Raw genomic sequence first — 18,277 nt, forward strand, 5'->3', positions numbered from 1 at the left:
AGCAAATTCATCAAACCCAAGGAAGGGGTTGTGGGAACCCTAACTTATAGCTGGTTGGTCAGAAGTTCCAGAGTCCTGGACTTGTGACCAGCACCTGAAGTGTGCATACAGTCTTGGGGACTGAGCGCTCCACCTGTGGGATCTGACGCTATTTCCAGGTAGATAGTGTCAGAATTGAATTGCAGTAGAGAACACCCAGCTGGTGTCTGCTGAGAAATTGCTTGTTTGCTTGCTAGTGGGGAGAGATCCCCACACTTGTATATAGAAGTCAGTCTTCTGTATTTATTGTTGCTGAGTGAGAACAGAGGAGCAGCAGTGTGTGTTTTTTCTACTCACACACTCACACAACAATCTATCAACTGCGGCTAATTACAGAATCATATTTTCCTCATAACATAGAAAAATAATAGTAGATGAAGGTGCATAGAGAATCGAATAGTATTTTCTCATTGTAGAAAATTAAAAAATTGTAAGACAGTTCTAAAGAATGGATTTGTCCAAAAAATGGGGTGTGCATTTATATCTGTTTGTTATCAGAGAGACCCAATGTCTTCCTGCATATAAAAATGGGATAGCAAAAAGAAATGTAATCCCCCAGAACAAGTGGAATAAAAAGGATGAGAACCTTGGTCTAAAATGTATAAAAATATAGATGAGAGGAGGTATGATTCCCTTTGGGATGTCTTGGAGAAGAACCATTATACTTATTTATTCACAGGTTTAACACCTTTGAGAACTGACATTTCAAAGATTCCATCTCCTCTGTGACCTACTTAATTAGGACAAGTGATTTCTCCAAATTCTTTTCCAAACCAACAAATTTCAAACTTCAAGTTGAAAAAAATCAATACTCATCTAGTGTTGCCAACCAGTACCCTCAGGGGGGACGGTTGGAAATGAAGAGACATGCTTCATGGGATCAGAAGGATCTTACAGGCTGCTGACCTGTAAGGCATCTTAGTTTATTTTAGGTTTCTTTTTATAAGCCAGTGAAAATAACAAATCATATGGATTAAAACAGTTATGTCTTGTACCAAGTTATTTATAGAACATTATCAGCTGCCATGGTGCTTGAAGATTCATAGCTAACTACTTATCAACAAAATAAGAACTTAAGTTTCTCATTTACAAAGCTTCCAGGGTCCTGGGTTCAATCAAAGGTCAGATCTCAAAGGGAGGGAGAAGAAGGAAAAGGGCAAAATGGGAAGCCAGGCTTGCTGGCTTATCCCCTAGAATAACAAGGACTTTGTCAGCTTGCTATTCAATATCTCACAATGTAGCCTTTTCAAGAAACCTCAAATAAAAGTTTTTGAAAATGAGGAAATTGTACCTTAGCACATATCTTTTTGCTTCACTGATACTCATCTTGTGAGTTTCAAATGATTTTGATTTCTAACTACTGTGAAGAGTTTAGCACCTGAAGTTAATCTTCTATGGCTAGGCACTTAGTTCTCCCTAATATGAATTTCTCTGTGAAAGTTGACTAAATAATTTTCTCCACTCATTACATTTCTCAAGTTTTTCTTCAGTATGAATTCTCTGGTGAATCTTGAAGTCAGAACATTGCTTAATGGCCTTCCCACATTTGTATGGCTTCTCTCCAGTATGCATTTTCTCATAACTCCAAAGGTGTAAATATTTGAAAAAGCCTTAGCACAGTATATGTTTGTGTGATTTCTCCTCTATATTCTTATGTCTAGTGGGGCTTGAGAACTGCTTAAAGACTTTGCTACATTCGTTACATTTGTAAGGTTTCTCTGCAGTATGAACTCCCTGATGAATTGTAAAATTTGAAATTTGCCTAAAGGCCTTGCCATATACATTACATTTATGTGACTTCTATCTAGTATGGATTCTATAATGTGGAGTAAGTTGTGAACACCAGTTAAAGGGTTTGCCACGCTCATTATGTTTGTGAGGTTTTTCAATACCATAAATTCTCTGATGATCCCCTAGTCTTGAGCTTTGAATAAAAGCATTACTACATATACTGGATTTATAACATTTCTTTTCAGTGTGTGTTTTCTGATATCTAGAAAGACGTACAAATTGGGTATGGACTTTTGTAATTACATTTGTAATGTTTCTCTCCAGTATGATTCTCTTATGTTTAGTAGGCTTGAACCCACAGATTTGCCACACTCATTATATTTGTGAAGTTTCTCACCAGTAAAAATACTTTGATGTTTAGCAAATCTTGCACTTTGAAGAAAACCCTCACCACATTTATTACATTTGGGATTTTTAACTAGTATTCTCAGATGTTTCACAAGGCTTCATATGTGAATAAAACATTACATTTGTATGGTTTATCTTCAGGTAGTACATTATGATGCTTAGTGAAGGGCTGGTTAGAGCATGGCATTATAAAACCAAGGTCAAGGGTTTGGATCCCTATATTGGCCAACCACACACACACACACACACACACACACAGAGAGAGAGAGAGAGAGGAGATGCTTAGTGAGCTATGAGCATGGCTTAAAAGGTTTGCTACATTTATTTCATTTTTGAGGTTTCTGCTCAGTATAAATTCTCTAATAAATCCTTAGAGTAGAATGCTGGTTTAAGACCTTGTCATACTCACTACTTTTGTACAGTTTCTCTCCAGGATGAATTCTCTCATGATCTCAAACATATAGACATTGAGTAAAATCCTGACCACATTCATTACATTTGTAAGTTTCTCTCCAGTATGAGTTCTCCAGTGATGCCAAAGGTTTAAGTGTTTCATAAAAGACTTATCAAATTCATTACATTTGTGTTGTTTCTTTCCAGTGTGAATTCTACAATTACTTGCAAGGTGAGAGTTTTCATTAAAGCCCTTGCCACATATATTACACACACACACACACACACACACACATTACTGTATGTGTATTACATTATATGGTTTTTCTCTGGTGTGGATTCTCTATTTCATGAAGCTTGAGAACTGCCTAAAGGCTGTCCCACACTCACTACATTTGTCGGGTTCTCTGCTCAGAATAAATTCTCTGGTAATTATTGTGAACTGAATACTGGTGGAAAGTCTTCCACGTTTATAACGTTTCTACAGCTTTTCTTTAATGTGTGTTTTCTACTGCTGTTTGAGCAATGAAGGATAGACAAAATCATTCCTATATGTATTATTAATGTGGGTTTTTGCAGCAGGAAAAAATCTGTCAAACAGTAAAATTGAGGAAAATGTTCTGGTACACTTCTCAGCTTGATTACAGGCATAAATTTTCTTAGTTTGAAATATCTTAAGTCCAGCCAGATATGACTGAAAACCTAACCCAATCCTATTTCAAAACATTCTGTATACTTGTTTTCTGCATAGACTATGTTGTTTTTTATTTTTAACAAATTTCTTATAAATTACTTTCCATGATTGAAATATTGTTGTTCATTTTTTCTTAGCAGCAATTCTGCTTTAAAGGTAAATTAATCCAGGAATTGTTGTCTTGTTGATCTTTCCTTTCAGTGAGATTTACATTATCTTTTATAAGCACTCTTGGAATTTCTTTCTTTATATTCATACTTGCTCTCAAATTTATATATATTCTCCTAAGCTTCCCTAAATTCAAAATTCTCAATGCAATGGCTTTCACATCTTCCCAATACCACTTGCTGGCATAATTGTCCTTTACTAATGTTCTTTTTGGTAAGAATTCCTTGATTACAAATTCAGCAGAGAGAGTTTAAAGGTTTAGAGAATGATAGGCTTCATATTAAATCAGGTTGGAAGGTGCATACTTTGTTAAAATAGTACTTATATTCAAGGCATACAAAGTTCTCAAACAAAGTCTACAAATGTTTAGGTATACAAAGTGAATAGAATCCTTTTTTCATTTTTGCATGGCAGGCACATACAGGGATCTGAACCCTTTAACTTGGTGTTAATAACACCATACTTTAACAGAATGTGCTAACCAACCAGCCCCTAGAATTCTTTAATAAAGGATGATTACATGTATTTCAAATCATTTAGGGATGCCTACTTTCAAACACCAATGAACAAACCATTCACACTATTAAACTTACAAACCTCTGAAAAAAAGCACATTTTTCCTCAAGCACACCAATTGGCAGTAGGCAAATGCATGTTTTGTATTTTAAGACAAATGTGTTATAGAAATGTGTATTTACTGCATAATTATTGTGTGTAAATAATTGCTAAAGCACAACACTATATAAAGTAATGGTAAATAATTCACAAAAACTTATTTAATGAGTAAGATACATACATGAGTATTAAGAAGTGCAAAACTAAAATAGTAACAGAAAAATCAGGAAGAATTTAATAAATCACCATTTGAGAAATTACAAAATATTTTTTGAATACCTGTGTAGTAAATTGAATGTCCCCCCAAACTCACTGAAGCTTAATTCCAACTGTTACTGCTGAGCATGGGAAATGCTATTATGATAACTGATTGGTGGGTTCTTGAAGAAGTGATTAGATTGTGAGGGATTGTGTGCCCTGTTAAATGGATTAATCCATTAATGGTTTAATGGTGTTCATGGATGCAGTTCTGTTGGGTTTAAAAGGACAGCATATGAGAGTCTCTCTTTCTCTTCCTTTTGCCTTTCTCACAATGTGATACCCTCTCTCACTGAAGTCACCACTATAGAAGGCCCTCAAAAGACATGGTTTTTGGACTTTGGACTTCCCAGCCTTTGAAGCTGTAAGCAATACATTTCATTTTCTTACAAATTATTCCGTTTCAGATACACAACCTGCTGTAAAACTATCTATACCCATGCACAATAGGCTTATTGCAACATTAATAATTGGTGGTCATACTCCATAATAGATATTAAAAATTATCATCTTGGGCCGGCCCGGTGGCGCACTGGAGAGTACGCCGCTTGGGAGTGCGGCGGCGCTCCCGCTGAAAGTTCGGATCCCATGTGGAGACCGGTTCCCGCTCACTGGCTGAGCGCAGTGCGGGCGCGACACCGAGGGTTGCGATCCCATTACTGGTCAGTAAAAAAAGACAAAAAGGAAAAAAAATTATCATCTTTAAATTACAATCAATTTTTTTAGCTAATTTTTATTGCTTTTTCATGAGGACTTTTTTTTTTTTTTGGCAGCTTGCTTGTATGGGGAACTGAAACACTCACCTTGCTGTTACAAGTCTGCACTCTAAACAGGTGAGCTAACTGGCTAGTCTATACTCCAATTAGTAAATGAAATATTTTAGTCATTCAAGACAAACTGAACAGGTAAATAATAAGTAACCACTAACATACAAAATGACAGTGTGGATTATAATGATTTTTCCCTCAAGCACAAGAGAAAGGACTTATATTCCAGAAGTAGCATATGATATGAGAATTGGAAAATATGTTGAGAAAAACTTCGACATATTCCCAGGAATATAAGTCATACTCATGCCCACTGAACTTTGAGTTACAGATTTCAGGTAAATAAATAATATTATAATGATTAAGAATTGGGCAAAGGTCACATGATGAGAATTGTGTACAGAACTTCAAAAGTGTGTCCATCCACAAAACAGCAAAGTAATAGCAAATATTATCAGAGTCAATTTTATTTGCAGTCTGTAAGCTAAACAAATGTTTACAACAATTATGCAAAAACTAATTCAAGAAAGACGCAGCACCACATAGGCAGAAATAAAAAAGGAAGGAAGATGCCGCTGAATCTCAGTAGGACAGCTTTGTGGTATTTTAACTTACACTGGCCACATATCATTCTCTGCAGGCAACAGCAGCCTTGAACAGCACATTCCCATTATAGGTCCTTTCTAACAGAAGTGACGGGACCAGACCTTGTTCTCAAAGAATTGTGATATTTGCTTTATCCTACCTCATGACTCCTTGAAGAACTGGCTCAAAGAGTGATACCTTTATTTTGCCTAACCCAAAACTCTCCATGACAAAATCACAGGCTCAGTATATGTAACATGAATAATATTCCTTGAAGTTTTATTTTCTGAGCTCATCATCTGGGCCATTGGCTCCATGATTTTAATTTTGTAGAGGCACAAACATACTCAAAGTACTAATGTTTCCCATAGATCCTCCCTGAGTCCAGAGCTACCTAAGCATACTTGTCCTGGTGAGCATGTTTGCATCTTTTCATGCCCTCTCTTCCATCTTTCACATTTGCATTGCTTTTTTATAATATGAATTAGTGATTGGTGAACACCTCTGCCCTAACTTCTGTGTGTTTTCCAATTGTCAGCCTCTTTCTGCTCATGAGCCATGAATCCACTGTGTCCACTCTCTCCTTCATCTTGTTGAGAAGCACAAAATCTAATCTTGTTGCAAATATGTAAACCATGTATTTCCACAATGATTTGTTCTTTGCTCATCACACTTAGAAAGTCAATGCAAAAACTTAAGAAGAAACCACATGTTTTTCTAAGTAGACTCTAGTGGGCACTGGGTATTTTTCAGCTTGTTTATTATAGCTCCTGTATGGGCACAGCAGAGGTAAAAAAAAAATTAGGGTGGCCTTATTTTGATGCATAGATCCTGAAGACATTGCTATTAATCAAATAGTGTTTGAGGCAAATGGCTTGTATTTGGTCTTAGCTCCTGGATCAGATGAATCAGCGTGGTTGACCAAGAGGTATGCTCATGGAAAAATTAGTCAGAAGCACACACACTTAAAAGTTGAGTGACGGATATTCTTCAAACAATTCTTTGTGGGTTTCCTAAGCATGCACATGCTTTATGGGCTAAAGGATAAGCAGATTTTGTTCTAGATTGTCTTTCCTTAGACATTTGTGTGAAAGGGAGCCTAGAGATAGTCTCACCTTTGGGGGCAGAAAAAATTTTGCAGTACAAGGAAATAGCATGCTCCATTCAAGAAATGAAAATGCCCATGATGACAAGAATTTTGGAGATCAATGGAGAGAGTTAAGCTCTACTTCATAGGCTGGTCTAGGAATAAAGATGAAGGACAGAGAAGATGTACAGCAGTTTTTTTTGGTTTTTTTTTGTCTTTTTTTGTGACCGGCAACGGATCGCAACCCTCAGTGTCGCGCCCGTACTGGACCGGGACCAGCCACGGGATCACAACCCTCGGTGCTGCTCCCGCCCCTCGCTCCGCCAGTGAGCGGCCAGGCTGTACGTGGGATCCGAACCCTCGGCGGGAGTGCCACCGCGCTTCCCAAGCGGTGAACTACAGCAGTGCGCCACCGGGCCGGCCCCATGTACAGCAGTTTTTTTTGGTTTTTTTTTGTCTTTTTTTGTGACCGGCAACGGATCGCAACCCTCAGTGTCGCGCCCGTACTGGACCGGGACCAGCCACGGGATCACAACCCTCGGTGCTGCTCCCGCCCCTCGCTCAGCCAGTGAGCGGCCAGTCTGTACGTGGGATCCGAACCCTCGGCGGGAGTGCCACCGCGCTTCCCAAGCGGTGAACTACAGCAGTGCGCCACCGGGCCGGCCCCATGTACAGCAGTTTTGAAAGAGGAAGAAAGTCCCATGGTAGCTCAGTTTTTTTCTAACAAAGACTCCAAGCTGGAAATAGGAGCTTGTCTTGGATGTGGTAAAGTTAGGAGCAAAGGAATTTTATAAAAGGATGAGAAGAATACCTTTATGAAGTAGAGTCTTATGATTTTAGATTCTGAAAGCAATGCATTTAAGGTATAAGGTCAAAAGGTCTATGACTGTAATATGAAACAGTGCTTTATATTTACCAAGTGCTTTCACAAGCAGTATTCTCCATGGAATTCATGATATCCCTGTGAGGAGTGTGGCAACATGCCACTTCACTGGAGGATTCTGAGATTTATGGAAATTAAAATTTTGCTCAAAGTCCAGATCAGGAGATTCTGCTTCTAAAACCAACCAAAGATCCTCACACTGTATCTCAACAGGCCTCCTAGTGGGAAAGACCCTTGCTGACATCGTTCTCCTTTCATCACAGTAGAGGGGCACGGCATATAATGGGAGAAGTGTTCCTGGCTCTGCTTGATCTCCATGGCCTCCCTCTGAGGGCTCCGCTTTCAAAGAGGGTCAGACTCCAAAAACTGATATCCTTTCAGACTGAGGATCTGAAATCCCATGGAAAGGAGGCTTAAGGGTAACCCTTACAGCACCCAGGTTTAAACAGGCAGAGCTTACAGTTTGTATATTTGCTAGGACCACCATAAAATACCCCGCTTGGGTGGCTTAAACAAAAAACATTTTATCTCACATTTTTAACAACAAAACTGTTCACAGATAGATGACTGGATAAAGAAAATGTGGTATGTTGTTGATCAGTACCCAAGGGGAGATGGAGAATTGAAGAAGCACACTAATGGGATCAGGAGAGCTATACAGGCTGATGACCTGTAAGGCATCTTAGTTTATTTTAGGTTCTTTTTATAAGCCGGTAAAAATAACAAAGTGTACTGATTAAGTCAGTTATGTCTGGTACAAAGCTATTTCTAGAACATTCACCACTGCCATGGTACTTGAAGGTTCATGGCTAAGTGCTTTTCAGCACAATAAGGGAATGAATTCCTTATTTACAAATCTCTCAGTGTCCCAGATTCAATCAAAGGTCAGACCTCAAAGGGAGGGAGAAGGAGGAAACAGGGAAATGGGAAGCCAGCCTTGCTGGCCTATTCCCAAAATAGCAAGGGCTCTGTCAGCATGCTATTCAGTACCTCACAGTGGTGTATACATACAATGGAGTATTACTCAGTCTTAAAGAGAAGGAAATCCTCTCATTTGCAAAAACATGGATGGGCCTGGAATACATTATTCTAAGTGAAATAAGTCCCAGAAGGACAAACACTGTGTGATTCCTCTTATGTGAGGCATCTAAATAGTCAAAGGTGTAGATGTAGTCAATAAAATGATGGCTATTAGGAAATGGTGAAGAGGGAATTAAAAAGTTGGTGTCCAGAAGACATAAAGTTACAGTTATACAAGATGAATAAGTTCCAGAGGTCTGCCATACAACATAGTGCTTATAGTTAACCACAAGGTTTTATGCACTTAAAAACAAGAAGAAAGAAACACAGGAAAACTTTTGGAGGTGTTAGATATGTTTATTACCTGGACTGTGGTGACAGTAAGTTGAGTGTATGCATATGTCCAAACATACCAAATTGTACACATTATTTATGTGTATTTTTTAAAAATTTTATTGAATCAAAATTGATTATGCATATTTTGGGGGTTCAACATTGAGATATGTTGATCAAATCAATATTACTAGCATATATATTGTTATAAATAGTAATTATTGTTTATGCCCCTTGTCCAACCTCTCCTCTTCTCCCATTTTCTCCCCTCCCCCCTCTAATTACCCTAGATTTCTTCTCTCCTTCTGAAAGAATAATGGATACTCTGTTGATTTGTTGCCTAGATGATCTGTCCAATGCTGAGAGGTGTGATCAGGTCCCCCAATATCATCATAGAGCAGATGCTTCTTCTGTCACTCTGAAATGGGCTTTGTGGAGAGAGACATCTTCTTCTTTTCTTTGTTTCTGCTAGTGACTCTCCTTGTGTCAATGCACTCCAGTGGCTGGTGGACCATCTGCATGGTGGTTGTGGCATCTAGCTGCTTCCATGAAAGCCATGGTTATTGTGGTGGCTGTGGTGAGCCATCCACATGGAGGTGATGTTTGGCATGCTCCTTAGTGCTGGTGGTGTGCTGGGTTCTGGGGAGTGTCTAGATCCCCAGCAGCATGTCTTAGGTCTCTGGGTGGGCCCTGAGGCATTGGCACCATGTGCCTGGTTGTGAGAGGGGGGATCCAGTCCTCAGATCCATGCCTTGGGTCCCTGGATGCTCCCTGAGATACTGGCACAGTGTGCCTGGTTGTGTGGGGGGTATGGTCTCTGTATCCACGCTTTGGGTTCCCATATGGGCCCTGAGGTGCTGGCACAGTGTGCCTGGTTATGGAAGGGAGGTCTGGTCCCCAGATCCATACCTCAGGTCCCTGGGCAGGCCCCAAGGTGTTGGCAGTGTGAGTGGTTGTGGGCAGGGTTCCTGTCCCTGGATCCATGCCTCATGTCCCCTGGTGGGCCCCAAGGCACTGGAGGTGTGCCATAATTAATTTTTTGTCCCTTGCTTACTTTTAACACAGGGGAACTTCCTGTAGGAACTAGTACTTGAGCTGTGTTGTTGAGCTAAATTGCTGCTTTGCTGCTGTTTCCCTAGGGAAGGTTTTTGTATAGCTCAAGGTTTAATGGTTGCCCTTATAGGTACTTCTGGCTCTCCAGAGACTCGGTGCACCTAGGTTGTGCAGAAACTCTGATCTGCACCTGAATTTTTTCATCAAACTGCACCCCATGCAATTCTGCATGCTCAAGCAGTTTCCTCTGAGTGGTCCAGTGCTGATTGGGGGTCAGATTGGCTGTCTTTGCTGTGTCACAGTGTTCTCCCAGTGGGCCCATCTTCCCCACCACTCATGCTCCAAACACTTCCCATGGGACAGGCCCTGTGCTGGTCCCTTTCATTGACTTACCCTCCTCTGAATGGCTTCCCTTTTTCAGCTGTTTGGGATCATGAATCCTGTGTGGGTCCACAGGAACCCTATTAGTGGTCTTGCTCTCCTGGGGACCACCAAGGTCCTCTTTTCCCCTGCCACCTCCAAGTAACTCCATCTGAAGGGCACAGCTGTGACTTCTGCTGGCTCCTGCTCCATGAGCTCAGCAGCTCCAGTATTAAAGCAGGTGTGGCCTGAAATGCTCACAGCAGTTTTTTCTTTCTCTTATCATGTTTTCTCCCACCTTCATGAACTCCATAGGTCTCTCTCTTCTTCTTCCCCTGAGCTCCAGCAACCCCAGTGTGGCTAATGTTACATTTTTATAGTTGTAAATTTGTTGATTTGTGGGAGAGAGTGACACTGGGGACTGTCTATTCCACCATCTTGACTAGAACTCTCTATGTGTAGTTTTTTGAATGTCAATTGTACTTCCTTGAAAATGGGGGGTGGGGGAGACCAGTGTGGTACTGGCATAGAAACACTAGTATATATAGAACAATGAAACAGAACAGACAGCCTAGAAATTAACCCACAAATATACAGTCAATTGATCTTTGACAAGGGTACCAAGAATACACAATGGGGAAAAGATAATCTCTCGAACATATGGTGCTGGAAAAACTGGATATTAACATGCAAAAGTATAAAATTAGACACTTACATTACACCAGACACAAAAATAAACTCAAAATGGGTTAAAGACTTAAACATATCACCTAAAACCATAAATCTACTAGAAGAAAACACACGGGAAAATGTTCTGGATATTGCCTAGACAATGGTTTCTTGGATATAACACCAAAAACACAGGTAACAAAAGCAAGAATAAATAAGTGGGATTACATTAACAAAGTTGTTTCAAAGTCTTTTTGTATAAGTTTCACCATCAGGTCTGTCTCATGGACAGTTGCCCCTTTTTCCCCTTCAAATAGGACATACTTTCCTGTTTCTTTATAGTCCTTGTGATTTTGTTGTTGTTGTTGTTGTTCATGTCATAGTATGTTTTGTGCTTCTGTAACAGAATATCACAAACTGGGTAATATACAATGAACAGAAGTTTATTTCTCATAGTTATGGAAGCTGGGAAGTCCAAGGTGCTGGCATCTGGTGAGGGACATCCTGCTGTGTCATAACACGGAAGAGAACATCACAGTGCAGAAGTACAAAAAGACCACGGTGGGGGGGGAGAGAGAGAGAGAGAGAGAGACAGAGACAGAGAGAGACAGAGAGAGAGAGGAGGAGGAGGAGGAAAAAGCTCATTTTTTATAAGGAAGCTATCCAAAAATAATGGCATTAATCTGTCCATGATGGCAGAGCCCTCATGGCCTAATCACCTCTTAAAAGTCCCATGCCTTTACACTGTTGCATTGGAAATTAACTTTACGACATATGCTTTTTGGGGAACCTATTTAAATGATACTAGTTCAACACTGAACATTTGAATTTAATAATGTGGTAACTCTGTGAATCACATTTTATCTTTCCTCAGAGTATGCTGATTTTTTTTGGTTTCAGTTTTTTGATTCTTGTAGGTTGTGTCTGTAAATGGAAATCAGCCTGGATGTAAACGTAAGATCTTCTCAGGGCTTTTCTAACCTTGTACCTTTACCTAGGCATGCATGGATATTTCCTAATTTCCCTTTTATATGCAATTGCTTTTGAATACTGCTAGTTCTTAAACATCTGGATACCAATAGGGTGAAAGAGAAAAAATGAAAGGTGAAAAAACTGTTCTGGCCCTTTAAGTCCCCAGAGGGGGAAAAAAGAGAGGCTCTCATCAGGGGGAGGTGGGTGCAGCAATGGCTGCCTGCCTCTGTGTCTGAACCTGCAAGGCCACTAGCATCCCTCAACAATCCAAATGCAGATCCCTGACATTTGGAGGGCAGATCTTTTAATGCACACTTCGGCTTCCCAAGGTGCTGCAGGAACACGTGTCTCAGTGCCTGCCATGGCTCTGGAACATGAGTGATGGGTAGCTGTGGAATTTAATTTACTGCCCAAGCTTTTCTCTGGAATATACAAGACAATAGCCAGTATATTCCAGAGTTGCAAAATATTAACATCAGACAGATTCTTCCAGTGCACTTGTCACTTACATGGGGAGAAGGATTCCTGGACTTTCCCACCCCACCACTTTCCAACATCCTGTCTCACTGATGATTTTGACACAAAGTCTAACCTTGATGGTATGATGTAGTGAAGTTGTAAATACTGAAAGAGGCAAGAAGACACAGAATTACCAGAAGACTGGATAGAAATGTCATTTCTGAGGGGAACGTGAGATTAACCCAGATGAGGCAATGACAAGTGAGAGCAAATAAAAAGAAAGTCAAATACAACATTTTCAGAAAAACATTGAAATCTACTAGCTTGGTGAGAAAAAAGAGACTATTCACTACCCACACTTATAATAAATTGATTCTGAAAGAATTACTGATGTAAATTTTAAAGGTGCAAAGTGATGTTTTCAGAAGAAAACAAAAAAGAATATCTCTGGGACCTTATAATAGCCAAACACTTTTTAACAAACACAAAATATTAACCCTAAAAAATGACATCACAAATGATAGTGTATTACAGTTAAGAACTTCTGAGTGTGAAATTCATGCACTTATTTTGGAAAACTGTCTGGCAGTATCTCCTAAAGCTGAGTAGATGTTAACCTACAATCCAACAGTTCTATCACTACATATATTCCTAACAGAAATCAATGCATGTGTCATCAGTACATGTTGCAGAACTCACAAACCAGCACTGTTCATGATGGCCCCAGACTGAAAATCACTCACATGTGCATCAATATAGGAATGATTAAATTCATCGTTTCATATACACACCCTATGATTCTATCACCAACAATATGCAGAATTCACAAACAAAATTTGAAAAGACAAATATAAAACAGTTCATGCTGAATTATTCCATTTATAACAAGTACAAAAAAGGTGAAAGTGATCTATGCTATTAGATGTCACAACAGTGGTCATCTTAAGGAGGGTGACTGGGAGGGACATGAGGGGGCACCTGAGAGGCTGACAATATTCTGTTTTTTGACATAGGATCTGCATACAGGAATGTGTTCAGTTTGTGAAATTCTGTGGAGAAGTTCATTCATGGCCTGTGCATAAAATGTTTTGAATATACATATCAGCTACCCAGCAAGGCTATCCTTCAGAAACAAGGGAAAAATAGTGTATTTTCCAGACAAACAAAAACTGTGGGAGTTCACCACCATACAACAAGCCCTACAAAAAATTCTCAAGGAAGTCCTGCAACTGGAATCCAAAAAATGATAATCAGTACCATGAATACACAAGAAGGAACAAAACCCACTTGTAGAACAAAAATGCAAATGAGAAAGAGAAAGAAACTGAGTCTTACCACCCCCAAAATCCATAATGACAATGTAATAATGCCCCTGCTTTATTTCTGATTTTAGTAATTTTGGTTTTCTCTCTTTTCTTCTTGGTCAATCTAGATAAAAGTTTGCAAGTTAAGTTGATCTTTTTAAAGAATCAACTTTTGGTATTGTTGATTTTCTCTACCATTTTCTAATTCCCTATTTCATATATTTCTGTTGTCATCTTTCTTATTTCCTACTCATATTTGCTTTTGGTTTAGTTTGCTTCTCTTTGTCTATTTCCTTAAGGCAGAAGTTTACATTACGGATTTGAGATTTTTCTTATTTTTAATATAGGTGTTTGCAAGTATAAATTTTCCTCTAAGCACTGAATGAGCCCTGCATCCTATACATTTTGATACATTGTGCTTTCATTTTTATCTCAAAGTACTCTGTAATTTCCCTGTGATTTTCCTTTTTACCTATTGCTTATTTAGGAGAGTGTTATTTAATTTCCACACATTTGTGAATTTTCCAAATTTTCTTCTGTTATTGTGGTCAGAGAACATATTGTCTGTGATCTTGGTCTTTTTAAATATGTTAAGATTTGTTTTATGGTATAATAATAATAATAATAATAAAATTTGAATTTCAATAAGGGAGATATAAAATACATACAGTAATTAAAAAATAAGTTGTAAGAAGGTAAAAATTTAGCATATAATATCTTTATATTGCCTATTTTGAGAATAAAGGTATTCAATATGTTTAGAATATGATTAGTTTTTTAAAGTACACTGTAGCTTCTTTTTTTTTTTTTTTTCCGTCTTTTGTCTTTTTTTTTCCGAGTCCGGCAACGGATCGCAACCCTCAGTGTTGCCCCCATACCGGACCGGGGACTGGCAACGGAATCGCAACCCTCGGTGTTGCTCCCATGCCCCGCTCAGCAAGTGAGCGGGAACCGGTCCGCATGTGGGATCCGAACCCTCGGACGGGAGCACCGCCGCGCTTCCCAAGCGGCGCACTATCCAGTGCGCCACAGGGCCGGCCCAGTACCCTGTAGTTTCTAGGTTGAAATCAAAGCATTAGTAAGTACATGACACCCAAAAAAACAGGGGTAAAATAGAATTTTTAAATTAAATCAATACAGGAAAGAATCAACATAGAAAAATAAGAAAATAAAAAACTGTCAGGAAAACCACATGATATGCTAATAAATGCTTCCTAAATATGTCCCTTATTATATTAGACAAAAAGGAGCAATTACTCCTGTTAAAGTCAGATGTTGCTTCACTGTATTCACTTGTTAATTTTTTTTTTTTTTTGTTTTGTTTTTGTCTTTTTTCCGTGTCCGGCAACGGATCGCAACCCTCAGTGTTGCCCCCGTACCGGACTGGGGACCGGCAACGGGATCGCAAGCCTCGGCGCTGCTCCCGCGCCTCGCTCAGCCAGTGAGCGGGAGCCGGTCTGTATGTGGGATCCGAACCCTCGGACGGGAGCGCCACTGCGCTTCCCAAGCGGCGCACTATCCAGTGCGCCACCGGGCCGGCCCCCCACTTGTTAATTTTTTCAAGAGATAACAGCTAAGATACAAGAAACAAAGTAGATAAAGAAAAAGTACATTGCATGTAATTTAACCAGCTAATTAACTAAAATTGCCAAGATAAATATCAGCTAAAATGCACCTTAGTAAAACAGATTGTCGTTATTGTAACTAGCACTATTTTAAATTCTATATACAAATTCCCAGTATTATTCCTTGATAGGTAACCATCACAGTGTAATATATATGCATGCAAACATGCACACTTACATGCATATATACACTCACACATACACACAGTTACAATGTACAAATGTATGTATGTGTATGCACATAAGTTTGTATGTTATCCCACCACTATCTTGTGAAATGAGTGTTACACATGATTCTGTGGGGAACAAGTAAATCACCACTTGAACTATGTGCAAAATCACACAATTTACATGTTCCTCAATCATTCAGGGATTCTCTATGGCTTATCCGGGAAAAGCAGAGGGTGAATGCACTGGAGTCACAGCTCAGGAGCAGGAAGGGGCTGATAGTAGAGAAACACCCAGCAATTATTGAGGTGCTGTTCATCAGGAACCAACTGGGTTTATTAATAATAGCCAAACAACCTTGAAAGATGCAGGCGAGGGTGTAAAAGAAGACAAAGGTGCTCATCAGGAGAAGGATGGTCTTGGTAGCTCTGGACTCAGGGGAGGACAAGGGGGAGATATTGTTCCTGTGAATGTGTCGCATCTGCTGCTTGTGCCTGTACAGGACCAGAACCATGGAGCTGCTGGCCCAGAGCATGAGCCCCAGATACAACACATCAGGGAATGACAGCAATGCTGCATACAACCAGTCTTCAGTTTTATCATGACGAACAGAAGAACAGTATTGAAAATCTTTCATGTTTGTGATGTTTTTGTTGCTCAATTTCCCAGTCACATACATAGGAAAAATGACATTTAGTAGCATTTGCAAGGTCCAGCACAGGAAAATAGAGGGGCCAATGAACCTGGAAGCTTTGATTTTGAGCTCTGCCCACCTGGAGTTTCTGAGACTGATCATAATGGCCTGGAAGACACTCAAGAGGCAGGTGCTGCCAATGGATGCACCTCTGCCCACTCTGTGCACATAGGAAATGAACTTGCATTCATGATCACTGAGGACATGTTGCCACCCAAATGATATCATTGCATGGGGGATTCCTCTAGACAAAATAACCAAAATGTTGGCTATAAGCAGGTTCTCCACTATCAAATCTGTGGTCCTTAACCTGCACCCAGTGAAATAAAGAAAGAGATAATGGTAAAGAAGAAAAGAATTCCCCAGGATTCCAAATACACTCTGTAATAAGACGATTGTTCCTACTGCCACATTCCTGGTGGCCATCCTGTTAGTTTTCAGTTACTATTTGTCTTCTGAGCTAAAGGATCCTGCATGGGAATATCATATGTGGGCTACTTGTATCATGTCAAATGAGTGGATTGACCCGTTTTGGGAATAATACGAGTGGTTCTGGTGTCTTTAAAAAGGTGAGTGAATGAGGAGGTTAGTCTCTCTCTTTGATTCATCATTTCTCAATGTGATATCCTGTGTCACTGAAGCCACCGACAAGGAAGACCTTCACCAGATGTGTTCCCTGGACATTGGACTTCCCAGCCTCAGAAAATGTAAGCAATAAATTTCATTTTCTCACAAATTGCACAGTTCCAGATATTTTGTTATAAGCAACAGAAGTGGACAAATACACTCATGCAGCAAAAAAATACTTTAAGTTTTTTCATCATTTAGAGGCTTCCAAGGGTTGAATGTATAAGCATTAAATAGCACTTGCAATGAGGCAGGCACTATTATTACTTTCCTTATAAACATGAAGAGAACGTAAGCTCAGACAAGTCAAGTGTTTCATATAAATTCACACCCTGCTAGGTGCAGAGGATTATATCCAGGCTGTGCTGGTAGCAGTAATACTGTATTTAATCCATGGCATAGTAAGAATCTAGTTAGCTGCATTCTTAAAAAAAAAAAAAGTATACATTTCATTTTGATTTTGTACCTTGTCATTTTATTTTATTGCTGCTATTTTATTTTATAATTTTGGTAGTAACAAGTGTCTGTTCACTTATAAGAACTTACTCAATAGGCCGATATAATTTCTGAGTGAAGTTTTGGATACCCTAGTAAAATGTAGATGCACAGATTGCAGTATAATCCTACAGGAATCTGCATCATGAGGAGGTGGGTTTACACAATGCAGGGATGGCTTGATATTAGGATGGCAGCAGAAAGACTTGTTTGGTTTTATCCCAGGACTAAACTTTCAGTAGCACAAATCACAGGAAGTATGGGACATGAAACATTGATGTTTGATAAAATAGTACATGGGACAAACAAAATTATCAATTATTTCAAATCATATACTTATTTATTAATATCTGAGTTACATAAAATTATTAACAATATGGCACTATTTGTGAGAAATAGTGACATATAAGACACAGGCAAAATGCAATGTTCAGGCAAAAATATTGCATATTGTAGAAATTAAAATAAATATTTGAATTGGTATTATACTTTCAAACAGAGGAAATATGAGGATACATCAAAATATTCATGGGAAAATAGAATTAAAAGATAGTACACATCCTTCCATTAACTTTTAGAAGGGCCCTCGTATTGCAAGACACATTTGAGACTTTCAGATAGTCTCTGAAACTGATCATTATAAACTTATTTTTTCCTTACATGCTGCTTCTCTAACTTTGAGAGAAAAGTGTCTTCAGAATCAAAGGACACAATAACTGAATCCACTGAACACTTTAGACTCCTAGACATAGAGAAAACATCTAATTCCAGCAACTTCTATTAGTCCCACAGTTTCTGCACAGGATTAAAAGATTCCTGTAGAACTTTTCTCTTCTTTATTACAAGCATGTACTTCTTATGGGCACCCCT

General features: G+C 39.2%; 1 protein-coding gene across 1 annotated transcript; it reads right to left on the reverse strand.

The window, feature by feature from the left end:
* Positions 1-15,781: 15,781 nt before the first annotated feature.
* Positions 15,782-16,741, reverse strand: LOC103603688 (vomeronasal type-1 receptor 4-like). Its single transcript, XM_008588258.1, has one exon. The coding sequence runs from the start codon at positions 16,709-16,711 to the stop codon at positions 15,782-15,784; it is 930 nt and encodes a 309-aa protein (XP_008586480.1). The 5' UTR covers positions 16,712-16,741.
* Positions 16,742-18,277: the final 1,536 nt, after the last annotated feature.

Source organism: Galeopterus variegatus, unplaced genomic scaffold (genome assembly GCF_000696425.1).
Source record: "Galeopterus variegatus unplaced genomic scaffold, G_variegatus-3.0.2 Scaffold4747, whole genome shotgun sequence".
NCBI classification, from domain to species: domain Eukaryota; kingdom Metazoa; phylum Chordata; class Mammalia; order Dermoptera; family Cynocephalidae; genus Galeopterus; species Galeopterus variegatus.